Genomic DNA, 19018 nt, shown 5'->3' on the forward strand with positions numbered 1-19018 from the left:
CCAGTTAGGTTGGTCAGGCTTTAACAGAATACAGCATGGATTGTGAACATTCATGTCCATGGTTATTATTTATGAAAACAAAATAAGACACAAGATTTTTGTACAGGATCTCCTCTCTGGTAAATAAGAATACCTTGAAGACTCTAACAGGAGCACTCATTCAAGGTTTCTTTCTACGACTATGCTTGCACCTCATCATGGTACCAAAGCACATCAAAGGCCCTAAAAACAAGGCTCCAGTCCAAACATCACAAAACAAACTGGTCAGGCTACTGCTTGACCTTACTCCTAAAACCCACCTTACCCCTGCCCATTTTGACAATCTAGGATGGCTTAGAGTAGACGACAGAGTAGTACAGCAACTTGCAATGGGCCTGGTCTACAAGATACACTACACCACAATGATACCCACGTAGCCACGTACCTGTCGAAAGTCCACGACCACAACACCAGAGGGAGTTCCACAAATCACGTTCAACCAAGATTCGGCTTAAACAAGGGACTAAACACGTTTTGCAACTATGCCACAATAATGTGGAACGCCCTACCCATAGCAGTGTGTGAATCCCTACCCTTCTTCAAAACCGCTCTCAAAGAGCACCTACGGGTGGCTGCAATTAACTGGCCCTGGTAAATGTAAAAATTCTCTTTCTTACATAGTACCGTATAATCGTATGTCTCTAAATGTCTTGATGAATTGAAAATGGAGGACCCTTATATAAATAACTAATAAGACAAAAGTATTTTTCTGGTCTTCATCCTCTTAGCAGTTGTTTGTATTGAGACGTACTGTATTGTACACATTCTGCAATCTGTTAATAACGTTTTCAATCAATCAATCAAGCACCAACATTAGTTAAGATGCTTGCCTTGTCTTGTGACACTCACCTTTATATGCATGTGCAGGTTGGAAAGAGCCTTCTTTGAACAAGCTATTTCCTTGTTGCAGTGTTTACACGTCGCCTTGAAGTTCCCCTCCGTGTCTTCTGGCATGACGTAGTGAAGTACGATTTTTGATCGGATGCCCTGAGGTGCCATTTATTTTGCTGGCTTTGTGACTTTTCAACAACAACTGACTCGACACACCGCCTGGTGGTGATCTCTCGGGCCAAAGCGAGAGACAGTTGCGTTGGTTGTCAACTGGCTGACCAATATTCTGACAAGCAAGGACTAAAAAAATTGCTATACACGTCTACATCCTAAAAAAGAAAGAAACTCAAAAAACACCAACATCATTAGCCCCAAATGTCTAATCACTGAAGTGTAAAGCTCCGCCTATTTGAGTTGAGTTGTAAAAGAGCGTTTTCTTCTTCTGTGTTCTTCTGTGTAGAGCGTTTTCATTGGACGGGGAATTATTTCAATGAGACACGTATAAAATGTCATTGGTTCACGGTGAGATCCATCAACAACAAATACCACGTGGTCTGGAGTCTGGACTGGCCAACATACATGATGCTAACTAGTTCAGATGTGAGAAGTCGTTTTACAAACGGAAAACGAAACGTATTAAGATTTGTAAACACATACCTACTCTTGTTGAAGATCGCCGGGTGTATATCGGTAAATGTTAGTCAATAGATATTGGAAAAGTCACTGGAGACGGGTTTCATTATAGCTAGCGAAGTAAACAACGCAATGACCTGTGCGCAAAAGGAATACCTACTACGGAAAGAGCAAAGGAACAAACCTGCGTGATTACGAAACCAAGCCGCATTTCTCGGAGACGCTCTCTGATTGGCCGACGCCTGTTTCTACACTCTTCGAAGTTGGTTAAGGTTAGAGTTTGTCTTTTAGAGCGTGACGGAAAGTTCTTTCGACGGTTAAGCTTAGGCACTCTTTCGAAGGTTAGAGAACTTGTAATTGTCAAGTTAGAGCATGGCGATAGAACGCCAGGTAGTTTGCAGGCTGTTTGGCGTGGAAATGGGCAAAGACACAGCTCGTCACGGATTGGGCAAACGCGTCAGTGGCCAATCAGAGAGCGTCAGTCAGTGCCAATCAGAGAGCGTCTCCGAGAAATGCGGCTTGGTTTCGTAAGCACGCAACAAACCTCGCAAAGTCGCTCAAATCTTCTTCTTCTTTTACATTTCCGGCAGTCTGGATGCCTTGAGGGCACATTGCTGCCCCCCACAGGGAATAATAATATTTATATTTGTTAGTCTACTACGCTTGATTGATTGATTGAAAACTTTATTAACAGATTGCAGAATGGGTACAGTACAGTACGCCTATTGCTTAATAACAGCGGAGCAGTGCTGCCTTTGCTTCCGCGTTTTCCCTGATTGCCTGCGACACGCCCCGCGGCAGGCGCGGCAACCGCAGAGCGGAGCGGCAGAGCTCCGAGCGGAGCGGCAGAGCTTGCAGAATTATGTAACCGCCCTAATCCGCCATGATTTTCATTCGGCGCTTCAGCTCACCTGGCAGAGCAGCGGTCCTGCGGCCCTCCGGTCCGTTGTTGACGAGTTCGAATCCCATAATTTTTTTTTTTTTAACGTGATTTTTTTTTTAACGTGTATTCTTTCGCCGGTTAAGGTTAGGCATGGTTAAGGTTAAGGTTAGGCATTGTTTCGGAGTTGGTTAAGGTTAGAACGGTTAAGTTTAGGCGCTGTTAAGGAGCTGGTTAAGGTTAGAGTTTGTCTTAGAGAATGGCAATATTCTTTCTATGGTTAAGGTTAAGGTTAGGCATTGTTTCGGAGTTGGTTAAGGTTAGAACGGTTAAGTTTAGGCGCTGTTAAGGAGCTGGTTAAGGTTAGAGTTTGTCTTAGAGACAGCCTATTTCCGCACTGCCGCTCTCCCGCGTTGCCGCGGTCACATGGTCAAATTGTCACATTTTTGCACTGCTCCGCTGTTAAAAAGCAACACGCGTACAGTACAGCTCAATACATACAATTGTTAAGGGGATGCAGACCAGAGAAAGACTTTCGTCTTGTTTTCATCAGGGTCCCCCATTTTCAATTCATCATAACATATATTGATTGATTGATTGATTGATTGATTGATTGAAAACTTTATTAACAGATTGCAGAATGGGTACATTACAGTACAGTACAGTACAGCTCAATACATACAATTGTTAAGGGGATGCAGACCAGAGAAAGACTTTCGTCTTGTTTACATCAGGGTCCCCCATTTTCAATTCATCATACGACATACACGACATACAGATAGACAGTACTGCTACATCTATACATGTATGACATAACAGATTTGCAAATACAGTACTGTTTGTGATACAAAAAGAGTCCAGAAAAGAGAGTATATACATTTGACGTAGAAACTGTACATTGGAGGAGGTTGGGTAGGTGGGCTGGGGTTGAGTGGGTGGGGGGGGGGACTGTACATTGGAGGTGGTTGGGTGGGGGGGGGGGGGGGGGGGGGGTTGGGTAGGAGGGGTAGGTGGGTTTAAGGGACACTGTACAAGCAAAACTGTACATTGGAATATTGACAAAACCATACTTGGTCATTTACTGTACATTGGAGGGGGTTGTTAGGACATTTACAGGGGCCAGTTTCGAATTGCAGTCTCCCGTAGGTGTTCTTTGAAAGTGGTTTTGAAAGTGGGTAGTGATTCACATTCCTTTACAGCTTTGGGTAGGGCGTTCCACATTGATGTGGCATAATTGCGAAACGTGTTTAGTCCCTTGTTTGAGCCGAATCTGGGTTTAACATGATTTGTGGAGCTTCCTCTGGTGTTGTGATCGTGGTATTCACTGACCTTTGGGAAGTATTTTGACATGTACATGGGTACCTTGGTCGTGTAGTGTATCTTGTAGACCAGGCCCATTGCAAGTTGCTGTACTCTGTCGTCTACTCTAAGCCATCCTAGGTTGTCAAAGTGGGCAGGGGTGAGGTGGGTTCTAGGAGTAAGGTCAAGCAGTAGTCTGACCAGTTTGTTTTGAGATGTTTGTAATTTTGTTTTTAGCGCCTTTGAGGTGCTTTGGTACCATGAGGTGCAAGCATAGTCGTAGTACCCTTGAATGAGTGCTCCTGCCAGAGTCTTCAGGGTATTCTTGTTTACCAGAGAGGAGATCCGGTACACGAATCGAGTTCGTTGGTTGACTTTTTTTATTACATTGGATGCCATTTTGTCACAGGAAAGATTTGCCTCTAGGATGGAACCCAGGTAGGTAATTTCTTCTTTCCTTGTGACAATATTGTCACCCACTGTAACTGAGAAGCCGTCGGTCTTGCTGAGTTTGTTATTTGAACCGAAGAGAATGGACTCTGTTTTGCCCATGTGTAATGATAGTTTGTTATCAGCGAGCCATTTTTCTTCTTCTAATAGATTTGGGGCAGTATCCCTTCAGATTCAGAATTTTTATTTGCCACATGGAAGCAATACAATCATACAGTTTTCATACAAAATCATAAATAGAGTTCTACCATGGGCAAAAGGAGCAGGAAGAAGAATAAATCTTATGGTTACCTGCCCCCTATTTTTAAACTAAACAAGTATCAGTATCAGTTTCATTTTTTCATTTCAAACCATACAACCTATACAATACAAGACAACCACAAAACAACACTACAACCACCACAAAACAATAGACAACAGCAACAACAGACACCACCCATGGTCCGAAAAGTGGGATGGAAGAAGCCAATCCTGTGAACTTCCATTCCCCACACCCCGGCCATCACCCTCTACATACAACATGTAACACAGCTCCGCTTCCCACATCCCCCGACATCTCAACAAGACACACATGAGTCTGACCAGTCAATACATATTTTATATACATACTCCTTTTAATGCCAAACATCATGTTCACCCTCCTCCTTATACCTTTCCAATATTCCTTTTTTTAACTTTCTTTTAAACTGGTATATGTTTTACTCAGTTTAACGTCCTCGTCCAATCCATTCCATAATTTTACTCCACAAACAGATATACACATAGATTTTAGAGTGGTTCTTACACCCGGTTGCTGGAGTTTCTGTTTCCCTCTAAGATTATAATTCCTGGTTCCTACCCTCTCAGTGAACCGATATTGGATGGGGGTTGGAAGAGAGTTATGTGAAGCTTTGAACATAATTTCGGCAGTTTTAATTTTGATCAAGTCCCATAATTTAAAAGCTGATGCTTGTAAAAACAATGGGGTAGAGTGTTGGTTGTACTTAGCACTGTACACAATCCTTATGGCCTTTTTTTGCAGAATATAAAGAGGTGATATATTGGAACGATAAGTATTACCCCATACTTCCAGACAATAATTTAAATATGGGACTACAAGTGCATGGTAGAGGATGAGAAGTGACCTTTGGTTGACAAAATTCTTGGATCGATACATAATCCCCACACTTTTGGCCATCTTGGATTTTACATGACTGATGTGAGGTTTCCAGCATATCCTGTCATCTATGATTACACCCAGGAATGTGGTTTGTTTTACTCTTTCAATACATACATTGTCTATCATAACTTTCACTGTTAAATCACTATTTCGCTTTCCAAATAACATTAATTTAGTTTTACTCAAATTCAACGACAATTTATTCTCATCAAACCATTTTTTTTAACTTTATCAACTCCTGTGTGATCACCTGCAAAAGATCCTGTAAATTTTGCCCTGAACAAATTATATTAGTGTCATCTGCAAAAAGGATGAATTTCATGATTGATGATACTCTACATATGTCATTAATGTATAATAAAAACAGTATCGGACCCAAAATTGACCCTTGCGGTACTCCGCAGACTATGTTCCTCAATGTTGACCTATGTTTGTCAATTTGTACAAATTGTTTCCTGTCTTCCAAATAACTTTCCAACCAATTTAGAACTGTTCCTCTAATACCACATCGATCAATTTTTTTTAATAATATACCATGATCTATAGTATCAAACGCCTTCTTAAAATCTATAAATATTCCTACAGCAAATTTCTTATTGTCCGTACATGTGGTGATTTCCTCAATTAGGTCTGTAAGCGCCAATGAAGTTGATCTATTTTTTCGGAAACCATACTGGCTGTCGGAAAGCAAGTTATTTTTTTCAATAAAACTGAAAAGTCTTATTGAAAAGAGCTTTTCTAGAATTTTTGAGAACTGAGGTAGGAGAGAGACTGGCCGGTAATTTGTAAAAGTATGTTTATCCCCTGATTTAAATAATGGTATTACTTTTGCTATTTTCATTTTATTTGTAAATGTTCCTGTTTGAAAGGATAAGTTGCAAATGTGAGTTAGTGGTTTTATAATTCCCCCAACAATTTTCTTAATCGTCTCCATATCAATATCATTATAATCTTTAGATTTTTTATTCTTACAGTTCAATACAGTGTCCATTACTTCATTTTCATCTACCGGATAAAGAAACATTGAGCTTGAATTGAAGTCCCTCAACCTCTCAATATAAAACAGTGGTGGAAGAAGTACACAATTCCTTTACTTAAGTAAAAGTAGAAATACCCAGATAAATTAGTACTCTGGTAAAAGTCCTCCATTCAAATTCGACTTAAGTAAAAGTAGAGAAGTATTTGCTTTTGAATGTACTTAAGTATCTATAGTAAAAGTGTGCATTCTACATGACGTTTGTGTGTGTCCAGTGCGTGGGAGCATTCATCCTTGATCCATTGACCTCTAAAGGTTATGTTAAAGTGGTATGTGGTCCAGTTATGCTGCTCTGATTACGTCCTCTTGAAGTTGTCAGGCTTCAAATGTGAAAGTATTTATAATCATCATACATTTTTGCCATGTTTTCTATGCAAAAGTAACTAGTAACTGATGAGTTCAGATAAATGTAGTGGAGTAAAAAGTACAATATTTCCTTTGGAATGTAGTGGAGTAAAAATATAAAGTTCCCTAAAATGAAAATACTCACATAAGGTACTAGACAGGTAAGAGACACGTGTCTCTGTCTCTATGTCTGTCTTCTGTCTCTGTCCGCCTTTCTATCTGTCTCTCTGTCTTTCTACCTATCTCTGTCCGCTTTTCTATCTGTCTCTCTCTGTCTATGCCACTTGGGAGCAGCGCCAGGTTGCGCGAAGGCTGTTTTTAGGTGTGTTTTGAAGAGGTTGATGTGTCGGAGCCTCAGATGGAGGGAGAGAGGGAGTTCCACAGCCTGGGGGCAGCAACGGAGAAAGCTCGGTCTCCCAGTGTGGAATGCCTGGTGCGGGGGATGAGGATGAGGTCGGAGACAGGGAAACATGTCAGTGCAAGACGCACAATAACCTGCAGTTCATGTCTACTCGCCTTTTCAGTAGTGGGCTTCTGTCCACTAAATGTGTAGAGAAGATGGCAGATACCATCATCTGCGATCCCAATGTGAAGGATTGTGCCTATGGTGTTTGTGGAGAGTGCCAATTCACTGCTGTTCCTTTGGTTAGGCCTGTGACAACAGATCCTATTGGTCTCAGTCTCACTCAGTGATCTACTGAGGTCAATAAAGATCAAAACATTTCTGTTGTGACAGTTAAAAAGGAGATGAGGCTGACAGAGGATAAAGCAGTAGACCAGTTCCATGATCGGATGGCAAGATTTTGGCAACATCCGGTGGCAATACAGGGCTTACAGGGAGCTGAGGGAGAAACGAATGCCTTATTCATGTTGACTTCAGTGAGAATTATTGCTGCAAGTACACTAATGAGGTTCAGTCTGTCCACTTTGGGGGATCCCATCAGCAAGTCACCCTCCACACTGGTGTTCTGTACACATCCTCCCAGTCCCCTCTCAGCTTTTGTTCCATCTCCCCTTCTCTGAGGCACGACCCATCGGCCATCTGGGCCCACCTGTACCAGGTGCTGGATTTGACCTTTTGTTTAGTGCTTGAGGCTCTTCAATCAGGCGCAGTACCTGATACCAGCTGAGATCTCTGCAAGGCCAAGGCCAGAATAATTTGTTGACACCATTTCGATGCTGTAGAAAAAAACCACATCCAGGTGAACTGCATGGTGTCAACAAATTCTTCTGGCCTTGGCCTCACAGAGATCTCAGCTGGTATGTTGACAGTCAGGTACTGCGCCTGATTGAAGAGCCTCAAGCACTAAACAAAAGGTTGGTGCAATTAGATATAGCAACATGGAGATACGTTGAGATTAATGAAACGAAAACCTTAAATGGATTGAAGTGTATACTTACCTAAAATGTAGACATGTATTGCTGTTACGTTCTGGTTGCTGACTGCTGTCTGGAACCACCCACCATTCTGTCATCTGTCACTTGGCTACTGTCACCTGTCTCCCCTGTCACTTAGTGCTGTCACTTAGGGTATGGGTCCTGATTGGCTGTCACGGGGGTGTGTTAGAATGTGGTGTCTATTTAACCTTCCTATCTTCTGCTTGATATCCGTCAGGTCTTCATTATAGCGTTCGGAGATAACGCAGGCGGTTCCGGTTCTGGACCACCACTAAGCTCCATTATCTTTATACCCTCTTCTTCCTGCCACTTGGCATTGTATCCTAGTATTACTCTTTGCAAATTTTTACAGTCGCTTTATTCGCAACTTTAGCACCTTAGCCAATCCGTTAACAGCTCTCACTAAGTCCTCTCTCCCTGGCTTTGAATGGTCGCCTAGGGCGGAGTCGGCCTTCTGCGATCTCAAACGTCGGTTTACCTCCGCCCCTGTATTGATCCGCCACGATGCAGAGGTTCCGTTCATTGTGGAGGTGGATGCTTCTGACATTTTTTTTCTCGCCGTCTGTCGCCAGCCGAGCGTAACTACGACGTTGTTGGCAATCAAGTTGGCACTGGAGGAATGGAGACATTGGTTAGAGGGTGCGGCACATGGGTGTGATGAGGCAGGACAGAGGTATAAAGCCAAATAATGCTTTATAACCAATTTATTTAAACAAATTATAATAACGTGTTACATATTGGTAAAATACAGTTTACATGACAATTGGATATGTATCAGCATTTATATGTATTTACTTACATTTTGTAATATGTCTTCCACCCTGTTAGGTGCATGTTCCACCCTGTTAGGTTTATATAAGATAAGATAAGATAAGAATAAACTTTATTGTACTTGGTACATCAGTGCTGCATCAGTCTGCAATAACAGTGTAAACAAAGAAGAAATAAATATATATACAATCATTCATTCAGTTAGTAAAAAGGAGTTTAGACAAATATGACAATACATAGAGACATGCAACCATAATTCATAAGTAGGTAAACTAATTTCAAAAGCTTCAAAAAGCTTTATATTGCACCTTGCCCTAATTAAGTTACAACAAGATAGGACTTGGACAAGAAAGAAAGAGGTGACAGCCCCTCAAAGGAATATACCTCTAGTGTTATTTAGGAGAGCGATGGAGCTTGTAGCGGTTGCTCTTGTATCTACTTACTCTGAACTGTGTGGATTTGTGAGGATTGGTTCATTCCCCGCCACACGCTTCTTAAGGTACTGTGATGATTGGTCCGTTGCCTAACGCACACTTCTAGGTCAAGTATCAATTACCATCACGCACCTGATGTGTGTTCTAATCAGCGCTCCAGAGGCTTCATATACTCGGACCTTCTGTCATTCGATGTCGGGTCGTTTTGAGTATTACTGCTTTGAATACTTCTGTTTCTGCCTGTTGTTCCCCGTTGCTGTGCCTCGTCTACTCTCCCTCCAGGACATCTGTGGATTGCCGCTGGTGAAGACCTTGTCCCCCCGTTTTGAGCTGCGCCTCGTTTACCCGCTTTACTCTTGCGCTTTGGTGAGTTTGAACCAAACCCTTTTTTGGACTATTCTGTTTTGTGTGTTTTGAAGAACACTGAAGAGATCTATTTTTGCTTACACTTGACTCAGCTAAGTTGTGTGTCAAAGGAGACACTGAAGATTATCATTTTGCTTGCACTGGACTCAGCTGGGGTGTGTGTTTAGAAGAGACACTGAAGATTATCGTTTTTGTTTTGCACTGACCCTCAGCTAAATTGTGTGTTGTGGTGAACACTGAAGATATCGTTTTGTTTGTTCTGGACTCAGCTAAGGGAGGAGGAGACCGCACTGCCTCTGTGTGATGTGGACTGTTATTGATCTCTCTCTCTCTCTCTCTCTCTTTTCCACCTCGAGTTGAAGCTGGGAGTATCTGCAGAGCCGCTTCGGCGTCAACACCGTTTCCCCACCTCGAACACCAAGAGGATCTGCAGAGCCGCAGATAACTCTGCTGAAGGCAGTCTCCCTTTGTTTCAAGATTGTTACTTGCTCCTTTTTGACTCTGAAAATAAATACGCCCTAGTATTTGGCTAACTCTGAACTACCTGTCTGTGCTGTGCGTTTGAGGTCGGTTTCAAACCCTAACAGGATTCCTATAGGTATTTGTACGATGCAACCTGCAGTCGCCAATTACCACAGGGTCATGTACTCTCACTTCTCTGGGGTCATATATCATCTCTTTAGTTTAGGTGGTATTGAGAATGAGATGATGTCTCTCACACCAGACCTGAAAGGAGTCGATCTCTTTAAGAATGAGTGGGATTCATCATTCAACACACCTGGGTAATAACAGATTTGGATGTTAAGAACGGGTTATTTTTCTCTTAAACTCAAATGCGCGTTCGTGCTCAATTAATTTGCATACACACGCCCCACGAGCTCATTATAATACGAGAGCCATGTGCAAAACACGGGTCTACTCTGCATGAGCGGATCCCTGTATTCAACAGGTAGTGCTGGAGCGCTTTGCGACGGATCAAAATTAGATCAGATTCACATATAGCTATATAGTGGAATAGAGTAATAGACTATTAATGTAGCCTATGTCTTGATACTTTGTCATCTGTAACCTCTCTAGCTAAAGAGGACCACAGCAGAAATAAGTTATACTTTAACTTTATTGTGTTATCCTCTGCATTTTAAATTAATTATGTCAAATAAAATAAATATTGTCATATTTGTAGGTGGAGTCACCCCACCTGAAAGTTATCCTTGATTTGTAGGAACTAGAAAAGACATTCTACTTGATGATTAATTACAATTCTGTGAAGAAGTCTGTCGAAATGCGTTGGCATTACTAAATAAAATACTTTGATCATAATAATCACAATAGTAGTAGACCTTTTGTTGGGAGTAGCGGACCACACATTATCATATTATCTCACTCTGGGACCCGCACCCCAAACTACCAATGGAACAAGGCAACTGGTAGCAACAGCAGTCAATCACATAATTGTCACATTTGTTATAGTATTTGTTAGAATATTTCTCAATTTTGTCAAACCAGGATTGTGACCAGAGGTTTACCGGGTCAACCCCCAGACCAGAAGGACATTCTGGGGTGAGGAAGTGAATGAATATATTTTGTCCCCATGAGAACCAGTGAGGTGCCTTTGAGCAAGGCACTTAACCCCAAACTGTTCCAGTGGAGCAGCTCAATAACCGACCGTACAAGAGCGTGACAGCGCCCCCGAGAGGTGTGATTGTGCGTAACTGTATTATGAGCATTATAGCAGGGTGTTTCTGAAAAAGAGCATACTTGCTCAGCAAATCTCCCCCAGGGTAAATTATCATTACACAATAATGGTAATCTGCCGTGGCCCCGCCTATTCTTTATTATGGAACATCTGCTATGTTTACAATGGTACAAAATAAATACAAAACGTTTAACATTATTATTGCCAGTGTTAGGAAATAACGACACATGTAATAATAACACCATTCAAATGAAATATCCGTTCTTCACTTTAAGATAAGAATATGACGTCATCACGTGATCGTCTGGTCAACAACTCAGCTGTTGTGGGAAGACAGACAGACGGAGCGAGCAAGACAAGAAAAAGGAAAGAAATCCACGTATAGCCTCGCTTTGCGGAGCGAATGCGTCTCCAACAATAATACGGACATTAAACATTTCAGCGCATTACGTGTTTGCGAGGAGGACAACACGTTAACATTTAAATGAGAGGATCACAACGGCGTTCAATTGTGGCGGGGTACGTGGCGTGATTCACACATCGGTCCTCTTTTGTGAGAAAGCAGGGAAGAGAAGAGAAGAAGAGAAGAAGAGGGGGAGAAACATGGAGCTGGAGGACGGAGTGGTGTACCAGGACGACCCGGGCACGTCGGCGATGATGTCGGAGCGGGTGTCGGGCCTGGCCAACTCCATCTACCGCGAGTTCGAGCGGCTGATCGGCAAATACGACGAGGACGTGGTGAAGGAGCTGATGCCGCTGGTGGTGGCGGTGCTGGAGAACCTCGACTCCGTGTTCGCGGAGAACCAGGAGCACGAAGTGGAGCTGGAGCTGCTGAAGGAGGACAACGAGCAGCTCATCACGCAGTACGAGAGGGAGAAGGCGCTGCGGAAACAAGCAGAAGAGGTGAGTAGAGAGAGAGGCAGATAAGTGATGGAGAGAGAGAGAGAGAGAGAGAGAGAGTGTTTTCAGAACACCTTTCCATCATGATGAAGGCCGCGTCAGTGTGGAGTCTCCTCTCCTCCCAGCATCATCATCATCATCATCATCCCTGTGCGAGTGCGCCCACCTGTGCCGTAGGTAGCACCCCTCCATGTGCTGTTCAGGGGGTTGACGATGTGAAGTTTAAAGGAACACTTCAACGTCATGTGAAATGCACTGGCCTTCTTCTCCGAAGTCACACAAGAAGATATATATACACATTTCCTCTCTGCGTTCAGTAGAAAGCAAGCCTAGCTTAGCACAAATGAATCTAAGCGGATACGGACCGCTAGCCTAGCTTAAAACTCCAGGGAGAGGTGTTTTGGCCAAGAGCATTGGCTAGCTGGTCCGTATCCACTTTCAATCATTTTGTGCTAAGCTAGGCTATCTTGCACTGCAGCCAGATTGATGGCTTTCTACTGAACGCACAGAGAGGAAATTGGTGTCTTATTATCTTCTTGTCTGACTCTGGAGAAGACTGTGCATTTTACCATGATGTTGCGGTGTTCCTTTAACAATATGCTACGGCTAACAGCTTGCTAACTAATGCATTTGAAGTTGTCTTTGAAGCTCATTTGTTGTTAGCTAACAAGTTGGCTAGCTGTCCCATAATCTAGCTATATATGGTAGAAAGAGACTATTCAAGTTGAGGTGGCTTGCTCACTCAAGAAAATTATTTCACTGACAATACAGTACAGGGTACACAAAAATTAGTACACAGTACAATACAGGGTACGCAAACATTTCAAGTAATTTTTACAGTGAAAATCAGGGGTCGTCATCCTTAAAACCATCTATACGTAACACATGTTTCTTATGATGATTTATTACGTGGCGTTTTCACATTTACAGAAATGCTTGATTGTGATTGGTCAATAGCGCTTGTCAGAGGTCCGTTATTACTCGATAACGGACCTCTGCCGAGCAATAATGACCGCTGTGCGCAGCTGGACCAATCAAGCCCACTGACACACAGATCGCAGTCATGAAAGCTGCTCAGCATATGCACAGCTGCACTCATTCATCAGTGCAATCAGACCACAGACCTGCCGGCTGCCTGTTATGACAGCGCGGAGCGACAGAACAGAACTGCGTCTGCATTTGATCTCGTCTTGTCGATGGTGTAAAATGAATTAGGTATATTGTTAGTAAGTTAGCCATGTAATAAGCGGGATAATGTATAGCCTATACTCGGTCATTGTCGCAAAATAATTGACCTTCACTGACGTTTAAAACACCTCGGCGAGGCGCCTCTGTATTTTAAACTCTGTGTCTGTCAATTATTTTGCGACAATGACCTCGTAGCTATACATTATCCCTTACATAATGCTGCATTCGATTATAACTCTGAGGTCGGAAATTCCGACTTCCTACTAGGAAAAATTAAATAAAATGGCGCGTCAACTCAGATTTCCTAGTCACAAACTCTGGCATGATTTCTCAACCGCCAATTCAAGCCTCAGTGTCATTTGATGTAATTTTAACATGGCCACTCGCATCGTATAAATGCTAATATTGTTATTAGCTGTTTTGAGAGTAAGTATATTAGCTATGTTGTTGTGAACTGTCTTTGTGTGAGTTGTAATTCATGCAAGACAAGTTGTAAGAAGAAAACTGTCCGAAAAGTCTAGTGTGAGCATCCACGTTTTTACATAGGTTGGTGATTACACGCTTCCCACTTCCAACTTCCCACCTCCGATTCCATAAACAAATGCATATGCTTTTTACATATCTGTAGATACTATATGTATATCTGTTAGGGGTGGGACGATACATCGATCCAGATCGATACATCGATGTAATTATCAACGATCGAATCGGATCGATGCGATGTAATAAGATCGATTCATATCGATACTCTTATTTTGAAAATCCTGTGGCGAGTCTCATAACTGATTGTGTTAAATGGGCATATGATATCATCTCATATCGATCGCAGGCACCTGAATCTAATCGTATCGTATTGTATCGTGAGAGACTTTGTGATATCGGCAAATATCGTATCGTTGTCCAAAGAATCGATATCGTATCGTATCATGATGAAACTGGTGATTCCCACCCCTAATATCTGTACATATCCCTTACCTACTCTTAACACTGCTGGCCAGTATGACTACTACCATAGCCATAGTGTCTCATGCAGTGTTTCCCCTGAAAAAAGGGTTTATTGTAAAATGCGGCTTGCATCTGGCCTACGCAGTGGGTCTTTTCAGGACACCGAGCCTGAAAATGTTTCTTTTTACCTGGGAATCGATACCGGTACCCAACGGTACATTTTCTTCTGTACTTTACTCTCCCTCTCTGAAGTCTAAACTTCACAACACACAATCTAAAACCCCTTACCTCCCTCTCCCAAACCGATCTTGTATCTCAATGGGACTTCCTGGTTAAAAAAAAGAATAAATAAAAAAAAGCCATATTTTCTTTTTTTTTGCGATTTGATAATTGCATCATTCGAAATCGCGATTTCGATTTAAAATCGATTAATCGTGCAGCCCTACGTACAGATGTTTTCTGAAGATTGCTAGGAGGCACCAAGAAATCAAATGAGCAGTATTTGTAAGTCTGATTGAATAACCAAATAAAACTTTTCGTTTTGTTTTCTAAGGATTTAATATATGCCTGATGCATATTCAACCCAGTTACATTTATGGGAAAACATAAAAATTAGGTGCAGTAAGGGGAATCTTAACGTGCCTGTACACACACACACACACACACACAAATACACTCACGCACACTGCACACACAAACACGCAGTACAAGATGTATCTTGCTGTCCATTTTCCAGGGTACACCAGCGTTTCCGTTAGAACATATTCGTGCCGGTCTGAGTGTCCTGCAAGATTTCTATCACCGGACATATTCGAGATATTCCGGTCAGAGTTTTAAACAGCAGTCTATTATAATCACATTTTTATGAGCTAACGAATTCCGTTATAATTGGACATGTGTATTAATTACATCAAGCGAAGAATGAGAAATTGATTTGCAGAATCAAATTACTATCTCTCGCCTCTCAAGTTAGTGCGATACGCTACCAGCATCAAGCTCCCGCTGCAGCAGCTCTGTCACACGCACCCCCAAATGAATCTCGAGTCGACATCGCTTCACCTCGTTGTATCAGACACGTCACACATATCATAATGTTCAACTTCACGTATACAGTCATTAATATATTCCAAATAAAATAAGTCCCTCGATACTCCGTGCTGCTGCTGACTTGAAATAAAATAGACCGATACGCAGTCGGTCCGACACTAAACAGCAGTCTGTTATAATCACATTTTTATGAGCTAACGAATTCCGTTATATTGGACATTTGTATTAATTATATCAAGCGAAGAACTGAGAAAGCAGAGAGACGGCAACATTATCGTGGGTTTGCGTGACGACTCTCTCCACCTCGCAACGACTTATTTGCAAAGAGTATGGCGCTGCAGAGAAGCTGTTCAGCTGTTATTGGCTCTTTTCTGGGAACCGCACAACAGCGCCCCCCACCCAACATTGGCTGAAAATGGCTGAATTGGAGTACTGCTGGAATATTGCATTGTACTGCTGGTACTGCGGCTCTACAGCTTCAGAAAAGTCCGCACAGCCAGCACTAAGCTCTCGCCGACAACGTCGTTGTCATTATTAGAAGCAACGAGGAAACAAATGTAATGATCGTTTCGTTCATCGCATAGGCTATTTAATTTTAGCCTATTTTAATACAATTCAAATAATCAAATTGTGCTTAGACTCAGGGAATTATTTTCACCGGACATTAAGACCGGAGAGATAAAATATGTCGGACTTAAACAGATTTTGCCGGTAAAATACCGGTAATTACCGGCTAACGGAAACGCTGGGGTACACCTGTCTTTTCCCTGCCCATTCCCAAGCAGAAGAGCAATACTTTTATAATGCATGCATTTGATACAGAAACCCACAGCAGTTCCTCTTAAATGCTACTGGGCTGTATATAATCAGTATCATAAGTGACAGGACAAGTCTATGTCATTTAATGCAACGGTTGCCTTTGCTTTCGTCTTACAACTGGCTGGTATCGTAGTACGTCACGTCGTCACCCAAATCTCAGTATCGTGTTCACATAAGAGACATACGCTAACTGAAATGCATACACACAGCAAATGGAGACCGTTGGTGAATATCAGGACATGGACACAGAGCGGTCTCAGTTGGGATGTTGCCATCTGTGTGCAATGTGCATGTGCATGGAATGTGTGTAGAGATTAATGGTCTCTATTGCACACATACACAAAGCAGCTAGGATTATCATGAAAACGAGATAATACAAAAAAAGATTATTGTGCCGCATGATGTTGTTCTCGTTTTGTTTTGTGCTGTAAATGCAGCACACCCTCCCTTAGCGTTAAAGTTACAACAGCGTTAACGTTACAACAGCGTTGGCGTTACAACATCGCTAACGCTACAACGGCGTTAACGCTACAACAGCGCTAACGTTACAACAGCGCTAACGTTACAACAGCACTAACGTTACAACAGCACTAATGTTACAACAGCGCTAACGTTACAACTGTAATGCTGCGTCTTTCTCCTCTTAAACAGCCCCACGGGCTAAATGCAGAGGTGTGTGTTTCAGTGTCCCTATCGCAAAGAGTAGGTGGTTCCCCGAAGTTCCTGGCCAAATTCCCAATCGGGTCTCTGACATTAAGGCCACCTAATCATCGGCCCCCCCATCCTTAATTGGCTGATATCAATCCCTGTCTCCTGAACCTTTCAGCCATTATGCAGTGTGATGTGTGCCTGCTGCCAGTGTATGGCAGCCACTGAGCCTGCATAGCCCAAGGTTGAGTGCTACAGTGGTGGTGAAGGAGGCAATTTCCACCCTACATTGTAAAAAGCGCTTTGAGAGTGCATCTAGAAAAGCGATGTATAAATGCAATGATCATTCATTCATTCATTCATTCCCAGGCCTTGAGCATCTCGATGAAGGGGAATAGGATACGACTCAAACCGTCTGTCACACCAAGGTCTTCAGCTCAGGGCATCACAGCAGGCCTTGGACCCAGCATGTGATGGCACTTTAGTCCTCCTTGTCCAGCCAGTGACACTGAAACACTGAGACAGCCACACACACACACACAACTACTACACACACACACACAACTACACACACACACACGCACACACACTCATCGCCAGAGTCCTCAACTAGGAGCCCATCCTCATCTACTTAACTCCGGCTAGCTCTGAGGTTACCCAGGCTCCTATTTTTGCCCTTCTTTCCTTATTCCCTACCCATTGTCTATTCCTTTAGACTAGGGCAAGGTTCTATTTCAGTCTCAGCCATTTCTTCAGACTTGTCAGTTTAGGTACGCTTTTACGCATGGAGATTCTCTGATCCCTACCTAGGGAAGTGAGTTGTTTATCCCTCTACGTTTTAAAGGCAACAGAGGGTACATTGATTAGGGCTTCACCCCTTTTTTCTAATGGGCGAAGCAAGGCGCTGAAGCCAGTATGAGATATAACGAAGGTTATGAATTATAACCATAGTTATATTAACCTCTTAAGCCCGACGGGTCCGGTACCGGTCCCAAAATGACATCACGTCATAAATCAATCTCTCTAGACTGTATGACATAATGTTGCATTTTCTTTTCAAATGTATCCAAGAGTAAAGACCATAAACCTGTCAAAACAGCAGTCATGGTGTATAGTTTGTTTACCAATTAGGGATGGGCATTTAAAAAAAATATCCAGATTGATCGCATGATGTACTCGAGTAGTGATTGATTACTCGTGGAGGAACACAAGTTACTTAACGTTACACGGGTCGAGCTATGCACGCTTGGCTTGCTAACGTTAGATAGCAGGGTTTATAAGGAGTCGTCTACCAACAAATATGTTGTTTCAACAAATTTATTCACAAAATGGATTACCATCCAAATGTTATTGAAGACTCCTGTGACCAGTAACTAAGTAGGTACTACATACGTCTTAACTTTTATTAACAATTTTTGACCGCAGAAATATGCGCAAATGTTCTACGTTATATGCGTAAATGTCCGCTATGTGCCTAAAGTCAAGACTCGACAGTGTGTGTGTCCCGACCCCACTTCTCCATGTCCACATGGAGACGAGTTTGGGTGTATCCTTAATCCGCCAAAGTATTTGATCGTATGCAAGTTTCGTCCACACGGAACCTCAACATTTGTATTCTAGACATTTTCAACAAGTCAAAGGAAGACAAATATTAGCTAGCTTAACTACTAGCGTTAGCTCAAAGCACAGAACTGGACGACACAAGTTGTCAACAATAATACTTCCGGTCGGGGGGTTTAAAAATAAAAGAGCGAAGTCTAAAACACAAATTTAAGATAGAGTTTTCTCATAGCCGTGAGTAATCGATCAATTGATTACTTGCACACACCCCTATTACCAATAGGGTAAAGATTAGGGAGATTTTAGTTTATGGAATGTGTTTATAATTTAGCCAATATCCGCCATTTGGAATTAGCCATGTGTCACCGAATGTAGTCATATGAGGTCATATGCCAGTGTAGCCTAGTTCCCAACAGTCACGAAATACACTCCAAATACAACTCTAAAACGTTCCTGTAAACATGTTGTGACCTCTGTATATTTACCACGTGGAGAAATATTATTTCTTTTGACATTTTCGTTTTCTAAGCAGATATACACTCGAAATATTTTTTTGCCGAACCACTGCTGCCTG

General features: G+C 42.3%; 2 protein-coding genes across 10 annotated transcripts in view; one reads left to right on the forward strand and one right to left on the reverse strand.

Moving 5' to 3' along the window:
* Positions 1–1660, reverse strand: part of dhps (deoxyhypusine synthase) — a 30674-nt gene extending 29014 nt beyond the window's left edge. Inside the window, exon 1 of one of the 3 annotated variants that reach the window (XM_084328173.1) lies at positions 1528–1660. Coding sequence is in view for 1 of the 3 variants with exons in the window: in XM_084328172.1 (XP_084184298.1) it covers positions 889–1038 (150 nt within the window). In the remaining 2 variants the exon portion in view is untranslated. Of the gene's footprint in view, positions 1–888; positions 1493–1527 lie in introns of those variants that run through there. The other 2 variants (XM_084328174.1, XM_084328172.1) reach the window with 2 other exon arrangements.
* Positions 1661–11678: 10018 nt separating this feature from the next.
* spag9a (sperm associated antigen 9a) overlaps positions 11679–19018 on the forward strand; it is an 84555-nt gene continuing 77215 nt past the window's right edge. For all 7 annotated transcript variants that reach the window (XM_084329853.1, XM_084329854.1, XM_084329856.1 and 4 more), the window contains exon 1: positions 11679–12240. In XM_084329853.1, the coding sequence (XP_084185979.1) occupies positions 11941–12240 (300 nt within the window). In that variant the 5' untranslated portion in view covers positions 11679–11940. The remainder of the gene's footprint in view (positions 12241–19018) is intronic.

This window comes from Notolepis coatsorum (genome assembly GCF_963971535.1).
Source record: "Notolepis coatsorum genome assembly, chromosome: 14".
Taxonomy (NCBI): Eukaryota; Metazoa; Chordata; class Actinopteri; order Aulopiformes; family Paralepididae; genus Notolepis; species Notolepis coatsorum.